Genomic DNA, 18,920 nt, shown 5'->3' on the forward strand with positions numbered 1-18,920 from the left:
GTTAACACACACAACCTAAAGATCTGACCTTGCATTAATACAAAGAAAACAATCAGTAAAATTGCTACCAGGAAGAAATTGTAGGATATATTTATGAGTAGTAATCTATTTGATATTTGGGCTCCACTTCCAGTTCTCCAAGTAAAATACAGATTGTTTTGCATAATTTCATTAGAATGAGAGGCCAGTAAACCAACCATAGTGACAGATCACAGTCACAGAAGTGATTTCTTGTTGTCCCAGCTTTATATATTTACAGGACACCGTTTGTACAGCTGGTGCAGGTGCATCTCAAGAAATTTAAAAAATCATGAAAAAGTTCCCTTTTTCTTGTCAATCATCACAGAAAATGAAACTCAGTTTCATCACTCAGTGAAATATTTCAAGACTTTATTTATTGTAATTTTGATGATTAGTGCTGACAAATAATGAACAACCAAAATTCAGTGTCTCAGAAAATGAGGATGTTGTGAACAGGTTCAATATTGTAAACTCCCGGTGTCACAGCCTGATCATCTGATGAACTCCTGGACATGAGCTGCAAATGTCTCAGTCCTCAGGTTCACTCCTGAACCAGAGACAACACCAGAAGCATCTTACCTGCTGAGGAGACAAAGACCTGGACTGTTGCTCAGTGGTCCAGTGTCCTCTTTTCAGATCAAAGTAAATGTTCATGTCATTTAGAAATTAAGGTCCCAGAGTCTGGAGGAAGAGAGGAGAGGTCCAGAAGCTACGTTGGTTCAAGTCCAGAGTGAAGTTTCCTCAGTCCACGCAGCATCTAGCAGGACATTTTACAGACGTCATGCTTCCTTCTGCTGCTGACGAACTTGATGGAGATACTGGTTTCATTTTCCAGCAGGTCTTGGCTCCTGCCCACACTGACTAAAGTACCAACAGCTGGCTGTGGATTATTCTAATATTCTGAGACAGTGAATTCTGTTCTTTCATTATTTGTAACCCATGATCATTACAGACTCATGTTCAGGCTGCTGATACACATTATTATTTTACACTATTAATGTTTAGCGCATATCTTAGATTCTTGTGTACTGTTTCTTTTTATACTTTATATTCTTTTTTTGTTGTTACTATTTTTGGATGTAACTGAGACCTTGAGTACATAATTTCGTTCCACCTCTTGTGATGCGAATGATAATAAAGAACCTTGAACCTTGAATGATCATCAAAATTATAAGAAATAAAGGCTTGAAATATTTCACTCTGTGTGTAATGAATTTATGGAATATATGAGGTTCACTTTCTGAAATGACTGACAATAAATATTTGACTTTTTCACGATATTCCAAATTTTTTAGATGCAACTGATAGTTAAACATAGTTTATAATTTTTTGTTAATAATGTGAACTTCACATGTGTCTATTTAATTGGTAAAGTCTCGTAAAACTTACCAAACCAAAGTAAAAAAACATTTACAACAAATAAAAAATGCACCCCTCCTGGATGTCCTGGACTATTTGATTATTTTATTTTATGTACACACTCACCTTCTCTCTTCATGCCCATAGCCAGGCACTTCTGATAGCGACAGTACTGGCAGCGGTTTCTCTGGCGTTTATCTATTAGGCACTCTTTGTTGTCTCGACACGTGTAGGTGAGATCTTTACGGACGGTGCGCTTGAAGAAGCCTTTGCAGCCTTCACAGCTGTACACACCGTAGTGCTTTCCTGTGGAGCAGAGATCCTCATCAGTTGATCTCACTGTGCAAGCAGAATAAAACTCCCAGCGTGGCCTTTAAACATCTTGTAAAGGACAATTTGTAAATACAGCAGTCCCTCGCTACTTCATGGTTCGATTTCTGTGAACTCGCTCTATCGTGGTTTGTGATTGTACGAGAAAATATAGACACACGACTGTGGACCGTACAGTAATACCACTGTAACTCACGTGGTTGGGGAAAAAGTTAATGACAAAATAATAATAATTCAGACAGGCACCACCATTTTGTAGTTTTCTTTCATTCATTCTACACTGTATCGCCAGTCCAAAAGAACTACATTACCCACAAGGCAACAGTGCACTTCGCAGAATTCAACAATGCGCTTTCTGCCAAGCTTTGATCCGATCCAAACCTGACTACAAAGTTTGGTCCTTATAGTGACTTTGGAGCTCAGTGATTGCAGAGAGCTGATCAGAACCCGACCAGAACTGGACCAGAACTACTTCCAGCCTCATCGGTCAGTCTGAGTGCTGCTTGCCGGCCCAGGTAGCCTCTCGTGCATGGAGCCGTTGCTCATAGGTTCGGTGTCCTCTCCGGAGCTCACCCGGACCCCCCTTGTCGGATCCCCCTGGATTATTTGCACTTTGTGCTGGCTCTCCAAAGGTCCGGCTCTCTCCAAAGGCATCTTGGTGCTCAGCAGCTACAGAGAGATGATCAGACCCCGACCAGAACTGGACCAAGGCTGGTGAGTACCCATATAAAATTTAGCAGTAGCTGCTGTACAGCACATATACATATGTTGTTAAAATGACGTAGCTTTATGAGTTTTGAACATTGCAAGAGCGTGGGAAGGGTTTATAAAGCCTTAAAATATATGTATACTAATATAAATATAACGTCGCTACTTCGAGTAATTTCACTAACAGCAGGGGGGGTTGGAACCGAACCCCCGCAATAAACGAGGGACTAATGTACACTGACAGCAGACTGAATCTTTTGCAGAAACAACCTGAGACGATGCCTGATGGTGTGTGTGTGTGTGTTTGTGGTGTGTATCTGTTGTCCTATCCTTCTGCTCACCCTCACACGTTACCTGAGGAGCGATCCCCACAAATAGCACAGATGTGTTTCGACATCCCTCCCGGGCTTGGACACTGGTAGTTGATGTTTCCTAGAGGCTGCAGGCCCAGTGGGGGCTTGATGTCCTCTGAGCTGCTGACACTGTTCATAGAGTTCATCTGAGGAAGACGGAGGGAAGAACGAAGAGTTGAGGTTGAGGTGGCCAGAGTGCAGCAGAACAGAGCAGAGCAGTGGAGGAAGTGCAAAGGAAGTGAAAACTGTTCAGCAATCTCATGACACTCTCCCTCCCCCTTTTCTGTTTTCATTTTGTCTTCTGCTTGATCACTTTTTTTTTCCTCCTTCCCACCCACACACTTTATTTTGAAGGTGTTTCAGCAAGTGATCACATGCTCTGTGGGGAGGAGCTGAAACCTCTACATGGTTATGCATATACTACTGTGTGTGTGCGTGTGCGTATGTATGTGTTGAGAAAAGTGCAACAGAGGAGTCCCATGAGGGACAGTTTCAAAACCAAACAGCAGAGGGCGCTCCCAAAGAGTCTGATGCATTTTATAGTGTTCAAAATAAACTAAAAAAAAGATTTGTAGCCAAAAATTGATTTAAAATTAATCAAATTAATGCTTTTAATGTTGTGCAGAAAATAATAAAAAAAAATGCCTTAAACTGACAATAATGAGAAAGAAAACACAATTTTTCCAGTATGAATAAAAGAGACTTTTCCATCCAGGAATATGTTTCTTAGATGTCTGATTTATGCCTTGTCTTAAACCTTCTTTGTCGTCTGCATTTTTTCATCTCTTCTCGTCCTCTTGCCCTCTGACCCTTTGCCACTGTTAAAAATTCAGGAGAATGTTTGTTTACTGCCCGTGAATGAATTATCCATCCATTATCTTTATTTTTTTTCCAGGTCGCAGGAGTCACTGGTGCCCATGTCCAGCAGTCACTGTGAGAGAGGCGGGGACATCCTGGACAAGTCTCAAGTCCAACACAGGGCCACGTAATGAGAACACACAAATGAGACAAACAACCATTCACTCTCTCACTCACACCTAGGAACAATTAAGAGTTACCAATCTTCCTAACATGCATGTTTTTGATCTGAAGGATCCACGCATGCATGGAGAGAACATGCAAACTCCACCCAGAAAGGTCCCCGGCTGGGATTCAATCTTGCAACATTCTTGCTAAGAGGCAGCGGCTTTACCAACTGCACCACTGTGCCACCATTTTTTTTTTTTTTTTTTTGCCCGTGTGCATGTAAAATATTTCATGAATCATCGAATGGATTTTAATGGAACTTGCAGTAATCATTAGATAGACATCTGCACAGATTTATTTTTGGAGTCAACCTGAGTCAAGATGGCTACCACAGCCACACATCCACTTAAAAAAATAACAAAAACTGATATAACTCCGTCAACTGTACAGATGATGAGCTAAGATCTGATGTAATAGCAGCTGAGAGGCATCCGCAACACATACGTGCATCTCACATGACTGCATGAGATCGTCGTTAACATTATTTTTAAGGACTGGCCAAAACAACTACAACTCATGTGTTTTCTCATCATAAGATGATCTTAGTTTGGAACTCTGGAGTTAACGGCGGCAAGCTAAATTTATTCATTCAAGAAACGAAGGCCTTTAATGCATTTATTTGTGTTTGTGTGCAAACATCTGCAAAACATCTGCAAGAGAGGATGACCTAAATGTCCCCTTTGTGATTCCTGTGCTTGATGCAGCATGACATATAGAACATTTCTTCAGTCACCTCATGCATTTCTTATCACTTATTTACAACGTGCACTCTGACTATCCTATAGGGACACGCTGAACTTGGACGTTAGGCACAGAAATAGTTTTGTTCTTGCTTGCTGGCTCTTTTAGTTTTCTGTAAATGTGATGGTTTTCTACCAGTGAGGGTGCCCCAGAGGCAGATAATCACAGTTAAATGAAACATCAGCTCCTGCAGACTTGCTCATGGGTGAGTCAGCAGTGAGCGGTGAAACTTCTGCAGTGTGAATACTGTACGTCACAAATAATTAATGCTTCATGAACTAAAAAAAAGAGTTTTAAAACAGCCTGTGTTTAGACAGAATTCTGCTTTAGATTGCCAACAAGCTGCTGTCAAAAATAGGTACAAAGACGCCCCATGGATTATTGATGCATCGTACATTATTTATTGGTACTGCTTAGATGCATTTGGGTCTTTACAGGGCCAGTATGAAAATAAAATATTTTGGATTTGTGAACATAAACAAAAAATATTCTCTTTTAACAGAAATTTTATTTTGAAGGAACAGCAGGCTTTTGGTAACAGTGATGAAACACAGCTGGAAGAATTAATCATTTAACAGGGCTCTTGGTCTTTTAGAGACCTGCGATGATTAATGAGTCCTTTTAGATAATCATTGATCCAAATTGTTGATGTTATTAACCATTAATTGCAACCCTGAATGCAAATAAACAGAGAACGCTCCACCAAGCTCCGCCATGTGGTTTAAATTGAAGTTATTCAAGATGAAGCTATTTTGCCAACGTAAAATATATAATCATCGCCCACTGCAGAGTGCGATAATGTTTTTGAAAGTGTGTGTGGGTGTGTTTGTCTGTATGTAGTGTCAGCAAAATATCTCATGAACCTCAGGGCAGATGTGAAGGAAACTCATAATTTAATCATTGGATGTGCATCTACAACTGATAAAGTTTTGGAGTAAAACCAGTTAGAGAAATTGCATTTCCTGCGGAAATGCAGTGTGCATGATTACTGTTGAAAAAACAAACAGCTGAAATTAGCTAAAAACCTGCTGAAATGTAGCTGAAATGGAAGAACAAGCCTAAGTTAGAAGGACAAAGCAGAAAGAACACATATTTACTGAATTTGGTTTAATTAAGCAATTAGCACAAAATTTGAATATTAGCTAGAAAAGCTGAAATTAGCCCCCAAAAAAAATTGCTGAAAAAGCAGAAAGAAACTTGAATTACCAGAAGGAAGTGAAAGGAGATGAAATGAGCTAAAATAAATAAATAAATGTGGAGTTAGCTGAAAAAGCTCAATTTAGCACAAAACAGCTAAATAGTAGCTGAAATAGCAAAAATAATCTGAAAGGAGCATAACAAGCTGAAATTAGCATAAATAAGTTAATTAGGCTGAAAGTAACAGAAATGACCACGAAAAACTTGAATTCATCTGAAAACAGCTGAAATTAGTTAAAAAAAATGCTCGAAAGTAACTGAAAATGTAGAACAAGTTTAAATTAGCAGAAGGAAGACGAGAGAGCACAATTTTGCCCAACTAGGCTGAAAGAAGCAAAAATGAGCATAAAAAAGTAAAAATTATCTTTGAAAAAAGTTTAAATTACCAGAACAACAGCTGAAAAGTAGCTAAAAGGCAGAAAGAAGCTGAAATTATAAGAAGGAAGTGGAGAGAGCACATTTTTGCGGAATTAGAAAAAAGTTTAAATGAGTGCAAAAAATGTGGAATTAGCTGGACAAAGCTGAAATTGGCATAAAAACATTTAGAGTAGCTGTAGAAAAAGCTGAAACTTGCAGAAATAAGCTGAAAGGAGCACAACAAGCTGAAATTAACAGAAAGAAGTTAGAACAAGCACAAAAATGTTCTAGTTAACAAAAATAATCTGAAAGGATCATAGAACAGCCAAAAAAAAAACCCAGCTGAAATGAGCTGAAAAAAGTTTAAATTTATACAAGAAAGCTGAAAGAATCTGAACAGGAGCAAAATGTGAAAGGAGCAGTAAAAGGTTATAATCAGACCTAAAGATTTGAAAGATGTAAAATGAGCTCAATTCATGAGGAAAAAAAAATGGCATAAAAGGCTAAATATTTAAAAAAGCTAAAGTTGCACCAATACCAAAAGTCGTAGCAGGATTGTCCTGAAGGAGCCGAACATTTTGATATGATTTGTTGAAATAACTTGAAAACTGCATGAGGAGAATCACGCCAAAAAACGTACGGAAGACAAATGGATCACAACAGTATGAACGTTTCATAAACATTCACACAATTAACACTACATCGAACAACAAAGACAAAAATACAATAACTCTATTTTACAGATATTCAGCTAAAACTTGATGTGATTTTATCTGAGTCATTTCGACATATATGATGAGTATTAACGGATTGCAGATATTTTAAAAACTTTGCATTAACTATTACAATCAACTCTTCCTGTTTGTTAGTAAAGTACGTACAAATATAAAGCCCTGAACAAATTTTAACAAAATCTTTAGGAAATAATCTCGCTGTGTTCATCTCCAGCTATTTATTCTTTGGATAAAGCTAATTCAAGAAGGCCACCATGGCCAAAAGGCCTTAGAAAACATAAAATCAGCTACAGCTTGGACAAGTTTACAGATGAGTTAAGATTTGATGTGATAATGGCTTACTATAATCCCAACGCACAATCCAAGTGCTACTCATCTTTGTTTAAAACTTTTGCACTAAGTATTGGCATCAACTCTGTTTGTCTGTTAGCACAATATCTCACGAACCACAGGATGGATTTTTATGAAACTATCAGAACGTTAATATAGGGCGTACCAAAACAAATGAACATTAATCAACATAAAATTACTATGACTCAGTGAGTTTAATAGAAAGTAGGCTACAATTTGGTGTGGTAGTAGCTGAGAGTGATCTCCGATGTAATGCGTTGTGTGAGATTACAAGTTTGGACCAAAGGGACAATAACTTTCTCTCATCTCATCATAAAATGATCAGTCTAAAACGTGTTATGAAACATTGGCAATCCTTCAAGGATTGCAACACATTTAATCTGTTTTATTTGATTTTGAAATACATACAAATAAAAAATACCACGAAAAAGATAAAATATAAAAAGGATGGACATAGTTTTGTTATAGCTCTTGTTTATAATTCTAATCAACTAACAAGTAAAGATCTGTTGTCACTTGCTTCCAGTTGAACTCCATTTTACCGTACATACAAGACATACAAGAAAAACAGACGAGAAGTGACACGAAACGACGGCACGGTCTGTATATCTGCAGTTTTGCTTTCAGCGAGTGAAAACAATGTAGCACCACACAATCACATCTGGCCCCGAACTGTTCCTGTGGGCTGAATCCATACTGTGAGTGAAGAAATGTGTATCATTGACTGCCGTACCTGCAGCGCTGGCCTCAGTTCAGCCACTGAAACACCATATCTGTGCATGTGCAGCTAATCAAAAAGCCCTCATCCTCGTTGACTTACGCAATGAACCACGTAAAGGAGATGTCTCCATTAGCTGTCTCTTTCTTGCTAATTGTGCCACTCAATAAACAAGGAGCTTGCAATCGCTCTTAGCTCTGGTATTATAGCTAATAAAAGCTAAACCACATGAGCAGAGCAGCTGGGCTTCACGTCCGTTTGCTTGTCAGTGGTATCTCAAAGATGACCTTTAGGTCAATGAGTTTAAAGGTCAATAGAAGGGTAGGGGAGTGGGGGGGGGGGGGGGGTAAAGCTTTGGTATTCCAGCTAGTCACTTTGGATTTGCCTTAATCTCCATCTTCTTTATGAGATTCCAAGAACATCTAAGTTCAATGCAAGGAGACCTCAACCAAAAGAAGCAGTTGGGTTTGGGTATATGCAACAGATCGGCTGCTCAAAGAGTTCATGGCATCTTAAAATGCTTCTTTGAATAGTTTACAGGGTTAGACATAGAATCCGAAAGGCTACAGAACAACATTTAGATCAAAAATGTAAAAAATATAGATAACTAAACATAAAAAAAATTGATTTGCTGATTTTATCTTGTGGCCATCGAACACACATTTTCAATCAAACCCGTTTTCTGACCTGCGGGCTGTTGAGGGGTCCAAAGTTCATGTTGGGTGCAGACTGCAGCGGTACAGAAGGTGATCCCAGAGATGACGTGATGACGGGATAGGGCGACGCCAGCCCATTCATTGGCGAGCCCAGGGTGGACATGGGGGACGATAAAGGCCTGGAGGCGCTGATGACTGAGGGGGGGGCCATCATGCTGCCCATGGAAGGAGGATGAGTGTGGCCTGCACTCATTGGCCCAGTTGAATCTACAAGAAAAATACATGCAGTCAGAAACTAAGCAAACATAGTGTGAGTGTGTAAACTGCTCCTCGGGGCTTTGTGTTACAAAGAAAACATAATAAGTACAGGTCAGATTTTCAGAAATGCATCCAAACTAAATGACATGCAGAAGCTTAAGGTCAATTAAACATATTATAAACATTTTATGACACCTCTTGTGTATTTTCAATGCTCAAGTAAAGCACTCATTTAAAACATGAGCAGGTTATGCTCCCTGCATTGCCTATGAATCAAGCAACTATCGGAGTCACATTTCTAACCAAATAATGAAGCCAATCACGATATTTAAACCTAATAAAAAATAATATACCATTTGAGCCAACTCTCAAGAAAAATACTCTGCTTGTTTATCCGTCATGTGGTTAAAGAGCTTGTGAAAAACAGGTCTAAAAGGGCTTCTTTCAGAATTTAAAGCAGAACTTGAACTGAATCAAAACTGTCAACATTTACAGACAGAAAGATAGAGAGAGAGAAAAGAAGACAAGACACTGAAGTAAACAGCAGAAGAGAACTGGACCATCAAGTTATTAACATGAACCACCTTTTCCAAGCTAAGAACCTGACCTGTACAGTCAGGTTCTGGAAAAAAGCCAATCCAGGTTTACAATGACCCAACTCATCCAGTGCAACCATTATACAGGTTGGTACCATCTGGTAGAAGGCTGCTGGTTCCTCTTGTAAGGAAAAATGGTACAAAAAGTTATTTGTCCCCTCTGCTGGGTCTTATTTAAACATAAACATGACAAACCATTGTCTGCTGGGATGCTTCTATATTTTTAATGTATCATGGATTTTAGACTGTTTTTTATCGGGTTAGTAAATCTTTTTAAAGTTTTATGACACTTTTAACTTGTGTTGTTTTTAAGAGCCAGATGTCAAAGACAAATCTCCAGTTCGTTGAATGTTATTGTCAATGAAGTTATATTGAACTGAATTGAAATTAATCACTTGATCTATTAAAATAGTCTGTTATCACAAATGTGCAGGTTCTGTGTAGAGAAGTGAAAAGTGTACTTGATTCATTTATTTTTTATTAGCACATGTGAACAGGTTGGGCGGCACAGTGGCGCAGTTGGTAGAGCTGCTGCCTCTCAGCGAGCAGGTCCCTGGTTCAAATCCTGGTCCGGGGGTCTTTCTGAGTGGCGTTTGCATGTTCTCTCCGTGCATGTGTGAGTTTTCTCCAGGTACTCCGGTTTCCTCCCACAGACCAAAAACATGCATGTTAGGCTGATTGGTAACTTTAAACTGTCCCTAGGTGTGAGTGAGAGAGTTGTTTGGCTCGTGTGTCTCTATGTGTCCCTGTGATGGACTGGAGACCACGGTGTCCCCCGCCTCTCACACAGTGATGGCTGGACATGAGCACCAGTGACCCCTGCAACCCAAAAAACAAAAAGTGGGTAAAGATAATGGATGGATGGATGGGTAAAGATGATGGATGAATGTGAACAGGTTGCATAAAGATTGAAAAAATATATTTTTAATTTAGAGGATAATTTTAAATATGTTTTTATGGAAAAGCCAAATGTCTTGTATGTGTTTGCCTTAGAATGGAAAAAGTGTGCCATCAGTAGCAATTATTTTTGGCACAACATGCTCAGTCCTGCATGAGCAACACACCCTGGAGTGCATTATTATTATTATTATTATTATTATTATTATTATTATTATTATTATGAAATATGCACTATGTTTACTGATGCTCAATATGTTCAGTCCTGAAACACGGCCTCTGTTTGTTGGCATGGCGACACCTTCCACTTATGGTCGTCTTACTTTTGTTGCCTTCTGTTGTTGTGTTATAGCTCATTATGTCTCTATTGTGTAATTTATGTGATGTACAAGAAAAAAAATAGTTTTTCTGTAAGTATGAAAATATAAGAACTGCATTGAACTGAACTAAATTTCATAGAATTAGCAGTCAGGTTTTGCTCCTGTTACATCACTGTGTCGACCAACAAACCCACGTATGCACACCTACTCAGATGTGAGCATTGAATGCTGTCTCCAGCTAGGAAACTAACATAGATTAAAGCCAAAGGTGACATAGATAACTACAAATGCATTTTAAAGAATCACGTCAACACAACCACCTGAGGTTATACTGGTCAAAAATGCCATGTGTTTTCGTGCTGTCAGTGTTCTGTAAAATATGGGTGAACAGAACCAAGACCACCTGATTTCGGTCACAGGGCACACACTCTACTTTGCATCCATTGATGCAAACTGACAGGCTGGCATTTACATAGATGACCTACTTAGAAAAGCTGTCAGTCAGCTGGCTAACAGGGCATGGAGTGTAACTTTTCCAAGCATGTGTTATAGCTGTGAGCCACACAAACTTTAGCAAATCATGCAGTGCTCATACAATAACATACAGGCCACAACAAACATAATGAATGCAGACGCCATAGGCACTCATAACACCACACTGGGTGATGTTAATGACTCAAAACAATGAATTAAACCATGTCTTCTCCAGAAAAATGTTACTGATGAGTGATGACGTGCCTATTTTAAATATATCAACATCACGTGGAAGCTTGTGTATCTGTGAATCACACAACTGCACACACACAATAACAGACTCGGAGTGAAAATGGGTATTACTGCCATAAGTTGTCACATTTTTGTAATCTGTGTGCATGTGTGTGTAAAAGTGTGTAGAGGCAGGATGACATGAAACAATGAAAATCACCGGGCAGAGTTCAGATTGCTTTGTTTTCTAGGCAGCATCAACAGGCTGGAAGAACTAAAACATTTTAAAATTAATGCACCATCTTATCATTTTATAAAAGGTGGATTTTTTTTTTTCTTCTTCCATTTATAACGTTAGCCTGTTAACACTGGGAGTTTAAGCAGTGGTTCTCAGGAAATTCCAGTAAAAAAGTTTTAATAAAATTGTCATCAACAAAACAAAATACACAAGGTTTGTGTCCATTAATGCAATGGTTTTACACTGTATTTACCGTAATAATTTTGTGACACAGTGATTTTCATGTTCATGTGTGAAGGAATTTAATCTACAATCCTTAATTCTCATGAAACAAATAGGTAAGAAATTAGATTTTACAAAATGATTGTAAAGTCTCGGATGTTTTGTGTGAATGTTGATTTTTTTTATTTATTTTTTTTATTGTGAATGCTGATTGTGCTTCCACTCTATAGTTTTACAGTTTATAATTTATTTCATACATTTTTTGGCTTCAAAATACTTTTTAACAATTCAAGAATCAAACACTGTTTGTTTGGGAAATGGGTGCAGTAACTTTTGGTTTTGTAATTTTATACTTATTTAAAACATTGAACTTGAATTTTTGTGGGTTTTTATTTTTTTATTTTTTTTAGTGTCTTTAAAATGAATGGCAATATTTATTTTGAGCTCATTTTAACTTTTTTAAAATTAGATTTTGTTTTATTTTTGTATTTAGCTATTGTGCTATTTTTAAGTTTTAGCCATCCATCCATCCATTATCTTCCGCTTGTTCCAAAGTTGGGTCGTGGGGGCAGCAGCTTGAGCAGAGAGTCCCAGACATCACTTTCCACAGCGACCTCTTCCAGCTCTTCTTGGAGGATTCCAAAATGTTCCCAAGCCACCCGAGAGACGTAGTCTCTCCAGCATGTCCTGGGGTTTCCCTGAGGCCTCCTTCCAGTTGGACATGCCCGAAGTAGCTCCCTAGGGAGGCACCCAGGAAGTGTCCTTACCAGATGCCCGAACCACCTCAACTGGTTCCTCTGTATGTAGAGGAGCAGCGGTTCTACTCTGAGTCTCTCCCGGATGACTAAACTTCTTACCCTGTCTATAAGGGAGAGTCCAGCTACCCTGTGGAGGAAACTCGTTTCGACCGAAAGTCTCTATCCAAGGCCTCACTGAATTCCTCCCACATCCAAGCTTTTGCCTCAGCAACAGCCAAGGCTGCAGACCGCTTGGACCTCCGGTACTCCTCAGCTGCCTGCGGAGTCCCAGAGCCAACAAGGCCTGATAGGACTCCTTCTTCAGTTTGACAGCCTCCCTAACCAGAGGCATCCACCACTGAATTCAAGGATGGCCATCATAAGAAGCACCAACAACCTTGCAGCCACAGCTCAAGGCAGCCACCTCAAAAATTGAGGTGTGGACCATGGCACACTCGGACTCAATGTCCCACACCACAACTGGGATGCAGTTACAGCTCTCCCAGAGGTGTGACTTGAAGATCTTTCTGATGAATTCTTCTGCCAGGCATTCCCAGCAAACCCTCACTAGACGTTTGGGACTGTCCGGCATCTTCCCCATCATCTGATCCAGCTCACTACCAGGTGGTGATCAGTTGACAGCTCAGTTCTTTTCTTCACCCGAGTGTCCAAAACAAACGGCTGCAAATCAGATGACACGACTACAAATTCAATCATCGATCTATGACCTAGGACATCCTGGTGCCAAGTGTACTTGTGTTTGAACATGGTGTTCATGGTGGACAAACCATGACTAGCACAGAAGTCCAAGAACAGAACACCACTTGAATTCAGATGAGAGAGGCCGTTCCTCCCAATCACACCCCTCCAGGTCACACTGTCGTTTCTCACATGGGCTTTTGGAGTCCCACAGCAGAATAAAGGAGTCCCCAGCTGGCGCACCTTATAGCACCCCCATCTAGGATTCCAAGAAGGCCGGATACTCTGAACTGCCGTTTGACGCATAGGCACAAACAACCATCAGAGCCCATCCCCACACCCCAAGGCACAGAGAAGCACCCTCTCATCTAACGGGGAAAACTCCAACACACAGTCACCAAGTCCGGGGGACTAAGAGTAGACCCACACCCGATCAGCGCCTCTCACCATGGGCAACTCCAGAATGGAATAAGGTCCAGTCCCTCTCCCATGCTGTGCATCGAGGTGATCCCAACTATAGCTAGTCGGTACCTCTCAACCTCACACACAAGCTCAGGCTCCTTCCCCACCAGAGAGAAGTTACATTTCATGTCCCAAGAGCCAGCTTTAGTAAGCCAGAATCAGACCACCAAGGCTCCTGCATTCGGCCACTGCCCAAGGATTAATGCACTGACATGTATGGCCCCTCCTGCAGGTGGTGGGCCCACAGGAAGGCAAACCCATTTTGCTCGTTCGGGCTGAGCCCGACCGGGCCCTATACAGACTCAAAGCTTCAGCATACTCGCGTGGACCTTTTTCCGTGCAGACTTGACGCACACTGTCCGCAGAGGGTTGAGACTTCATACTTGAGCGTCCACCCTGAGCGGCTGCAGCTCACTCCACAGGCAAGGGGCGTTTACCTTCAGGAAAAATTGAGGTCGCTGATTGGTCATTTGCTGATTTGCCTACTGGATTTAATGACAGGTCGCAAAAAAAAAGAGAGATGGCAGCCCCAGCAGCAGCGGTGTTCTGTGTTTATATGTTGTTAATAAAAAGTTCTAAAAAATAAAAAAACAGGGAGCGCTGGCCCTGCAGCCCACACATCCAACTGGCCCACCAGGAAGTATCCAGACCCTCCCACAGCCACGAAGGACCTGATTTTAATTTGCTTGTGACAAATTCCTTCATTTCTCACCATTTCAGTCATGGCGTCAACGAAGGAAGAGGAAAAGATCGCTTGCCCTTTGTCAAAAAATAGAAAAGAAAAAGCCATTAAACCAAATCAGGGATGAAGAAGGGGAATTTTATACATTGGTGTCACATACAAATCATTCCGTCACCGGGCAGTTCATTGTGCAACACCAAGTACGCGTAGGCGGTCGTAAAAATTGAGCTTTGCATGGACATGCCCTACGGGTGTCCACATCGACTCTAATCCAATACGTGCAGTCCTCCGCGGACTGATGTACGCGGGAGTATGTCAGAGGCTTCAGTCACCTGGCTCTTGCCAATGAGCCCCTCCACCAGGCCTGGCTCCAGGGTGGAGCCCCAGTAACCCACGTTAGGGCAAGGGACACATTCCTTGCTGTTTATTTGTCTATTTGAGTTTTTGAATCACCACCTTATTGTGGTGGAGGAGGTTGTGCGCCTGATTGATCATAGGAGCTATGCTGTCGGGGTGCAGTTGTAATTGCCCCTGGTAGGGTCTCTCAAGGCAGATTTATGTATTTATTTATTAACATTTATTTAACCAGGCAATCCCACTGAGATCACAGATCTTTTTTTGCAAGGGAGGCCTGGGCCTGAAGGCAGCCTAACATGCATGTTTTTGGGCTGTGGGAGGAAACTGGAGTACCTGGAGAAAACCCACGCAAGCACGAGAAGAACATGCAAACTGCACACAGAAAGACCCCCGGTCCAACCGGGGATTGAACCCAGGACCTTCTTGCTGTGAGGCAACAGTGCTAACCACTGAGTCATCGTGCTGCCTGATTGATAGGTGACAGGCCAGAAAAAGAGTGATTCCAAAAACTCTAAGCTTTAGTTATGATTTTGTTAACTTTGGCTTTTAGACATTGTGCTAATTTGAGATTTTAGCTACAGGGCAGTTTGTGTTCATTCTGGCTTAAAGTTACTATTTTAATGGCTATAACTTTAAGATACAATGTGATCATTTTAGCTTTTAGATACAGTTGTCCTATTTTTAAATATTTTTTGAGATTTATGTGACTTTACCAATAGCAATAGTTTTGCTTATATAACTTTTGGTTACTGTTTTGCCAATTGCAGCTTCTGTTCAGCTTTTTAATTTTGACAAATAAGTTTGAGCTTCTTCAACAAACTAGCTCCTGCATTTTACAGAAAATGCACATTTCTCCAGCTATAAATGACTTACAAGCAGAGCTGTAAGCATTACTTTAATTAATGCTTAAATACTCTGTAAAACCAAAACACTTTTAGTTGTATGTTTATTGATTTGTTTTTTATTTGCTCTTTTCACAGAAATGTTTTTGAATGGATATTTGAAAGTTGCAAAGAACAATTTGCAATTTGCTGAAATATTTTGCAATCAGGGCAGCACGGTGGCGCAACTGGTAGAGCTGCTGCCTCTCAGCGAGCAGGTCCCTGGTTCAAACCCCGGTCCAGAGGCCTTCAGGGAGGAGTTTGCATGTTCTCTCCGTGCATGCGTGGGTTTTCTCCGGGTACTCCGGTTTCCTCCCACAGACCAAAAACATGCATGTTAGGCTGATTGGTAACTCTAAATTGTCCCTAGGTGTGAGTGAGAGTGAATGGTTGTTTGTCTCGTTTGTCTCTATGTGTCCCTGTGATGGACTTGCGACCTGTCCAGGGTGTACCCCGCCCCTCGCACAGTGATTGCTGGACATGGGCACCAGCGACCCCCGTGACCCAAAATGGAATAAACGGGTAAAGATAATGGATGGATGGATGGATTTTGCAATCATTTTAATATGTTGCTTAACCCTTTACAGCAAAATAACCTTTCTTGAACATCTTTATATTTGTCTCAGCAACAACAGACACTTTCAGTTTTTATACACTAAAATATAAAAAATTAAAAAGGCAAACAATGAGGAATGCTGCTCTTTTGTCTTATTGGCTGGAAGTTACACTTTTTCTGGTGACACAAACACAGCTGGTCAGTCAGTTCCTCCATGAGTACATGGCAAGGAACAGGTGTAACACAACTTCCTGTTTAGCATTGAGACTATAGCCCCCTGCTTTACTTTTCCACTTTCTCCTGGTCTGTGTAGTCTTTGCACACACAAAAGCACCAGGGCCTCACTCTCTGTCCCACAGAGCTAACTAGAAACGAGCGATTTCACAATTTAAAAAATCCAGTTTTAAAACATTCAACGCTTGGCACTGCATGCATGCATACAACTTAAACTTCAATTGAACAATATGGAGTGTTCACAGTGTTTCCTTTTTTCAAGTGCGTGCTCATCCAGTCAACAAGCTTATGTAATAGATGACCACTGTACAGCATGTACTGTGTCTGGTTCTGTGCACTGACCCCTCTTGGTTTGTGCGTGGCAAATTCCCTTTGGAGTTTACAAAGATCTGTCTCCGTGTTTTAGTTGCAGATGTAGCAACACGGGTGAACGTTTGGAGGCATACTTTTGTAAAAGGCTTAAAAAAGAGAGATCTGAGGAAAATAATGGAAAGTTGGTGGTAAGGATTTGAAAAACACAAAGATTTGAACAGTTTTAGAAGAAGGCAAAACAACTTTTGAGCTTTAAACTCTCTCATACTATGTCTTTAGCAATGTCATAATAGCATTTAATTACAATTAGAAGTATTGTATGGCATTTAATGTAGCATTTAGTTACTATTATGGATATAATTGTCTTCTTTGCAAGCTTAATAAAGATAATAGTATAGAAAATATAATGAGCATTTGTTGAGTTTAACTGTTTAAACATATGGGTGACATTACATGTTTAAATGTTATGTCACAAAAATGTATGGGGCATAAATATTTCATTATGAGCGGAAACAGAATATGGAGCCATCTGTCCAAGTTTCAGCAACTGTAGACTATATGAACTTTTTATTTTTCTTCTGTGTGCTAGTTTCTGCAGCTTCCACTCCTTATATATGCAAACTGTGGTGCCAAACTCAAAGTCTTCAGTTGTCATGAGTAATACACCAGGGAGAACCGGAGCAGCTGGTGGGTTGCTGAAAGGGAATGACTGAAGAGGTGAGCATGCTTTAGTGTGTGTTTGTGTGTATGTGTGTGTGTGTGTGTGTGTGTGTGTGTGTGTGTGTGTGTGTGTGTGTGTGTGTGTGTGTGTGTGTGTGTGTGTGTGTGTGTGTGTGTGTGTGTGTGTGTGTGTGTGTGTGTGCGTGCGTGCGTGTGTGTGTGTGTGTGTGTGTGTGTGTGTATGTGTGTATGTATATTCATGTTTGTGTATGAGGAAGAAAGGCCGACTGTCAAAGCAGCATAAACTGTCCCAGTGTCAGTTAAAACGGTTGTATCCTTGAATAACCTGCATAAACTGGCTGTACAAAACCTATTTTATGTAAATCACCTCCATGAGAAAGTCACCCACCAACACATCTGAGTAGTCAGGAACATACACTACTGTGCACTCTGTAAACAGTGTATCCATCCATCCATCCATCCATCCATTATCTTTACCTGCTTCTTCCTTTTCAGGTAACGGGGGTCACTGTTGCCCATATCGAGCAGTCACTGTGCGAGAGGCGGAGGACACCCTGGACAGGTCTCCAGTCCATCAAAGGGACACAGAGACAAACGAGACAACCAGTCACTCTCTCACTCACACCTAGGGACAATTTAGAGTTACCAATCAGCCTAATGTGCATGTTTTTGGTCTGTGGGAGGAAACTGGAGTACCGGTACCTGGAGAAAACCCATGCATGCACGGAGACAACATGCAAACTCCACCCAGAAAGGCCCCCGGCCGGGATTTGAACTGGGGCAACCTGCTCGCTGAGAGGCGGCAGCTCTACCAACTTTTCCACCGTGCTGCCCCTATTATTCACTGAACAAATACATACTGTATCATCCTTTGCCTTATGCCAAAGTTTTCGACTAAAGTTTTGGACAATATGTGAAAACTTCAAGTGACGACTAATTTTCTGGTTTTAATTATCAGCAAATAGCAAATAATCCAGGTCTGCAACAAGTTTCGGATCAGAAAAATGTTGGCAGGCACCTAAAGTTCTACTTTGGCAATTCAATAAACACCGTTTCCTGAGACACAAAAACAAGCCTCAGTGTTTCCTGTCTGTTTTTTTTTTTTTTAAACATATGCACTGCTTCGGGAACTTGAGCATCTATCTGACAGCAAACAAACAGAGCAGAGCAGAGAAGGTCACCTTTGACCGTCGGCGTTGCCAATCAAAGTTTGTCTGTTGCCAAACTCCTGAATCAAGTTCAAAAAACAGTTGTTGTATTTTTTACGGGCAGCAGGTTTGTTACACGGGCGGTTCCCAGAAATGGCAGCACCAAAGCCACTAGCCGGTGATAATGATAGTTTGTTGGCAGTTATAATGATAAATCACCAAAGCCTCTAGCAATAAATCAACAAATATGGACTTTTGTTGTTGACTCACTGCTGATATGCTTGTAAGACATTTTCAGTTACTTTGTTAGATAACAGAGATTTATTTAAAGAAAATATGTGCCCAGAAGGAATAACATTTGAGAATGTGGAATGACCATTTTTA

At 40.6% G+C, this 18,920-nt stretch overlaps 1 protein-coding gene across 1 annotated transcript in view; it reads right to left on the minus strand.

Annotated features, from left to right (window-relative positions):
- The window catches only part of rxrgb (retinoid X receptor, gamma b), a 44,394-nt gene that overhangs the window by 7,983 nt on the left and 17,491 nt on the right, over positions 1 to 18,920 (minus strand). The window contains exons 2-4 of the mRNA XM_037674698.1: positions 8,583 to 8,818; positions 2,773 to 2,917; positions 1,507 to 1,686 (exon numbers count right to left, since the gene is read on the minus strand). Of these exons, the coding sequence (XP_037530626.1) occupies positions 1,507 to 1,686; positions 2,773 to 2,917; positions 8,583 to 8,818 (561 nt within the window). The remainder of the gene's footprint in view (positions 1 to 1,506; positions 1,687 to 2,772; positions 2,918 to 8,582; positions 8,819 to 18,920) is intronic.

The sequence above is a fragment of the Nematolebias whitei genome, chromosome 3 (genome assembly GCF_014905685.2).
Source record: "Nematolebias whitei isolate Nwh7 chromosome 3, NemWhi1, whole genome shotgun sequence".
Taxonomy (NCBI): Eukaryota; Metazoa; Chordata; class Actinopteri; order Cyprinodontiformes; family Rivulidae; genus Nematolebias; species Nematolebias whitei.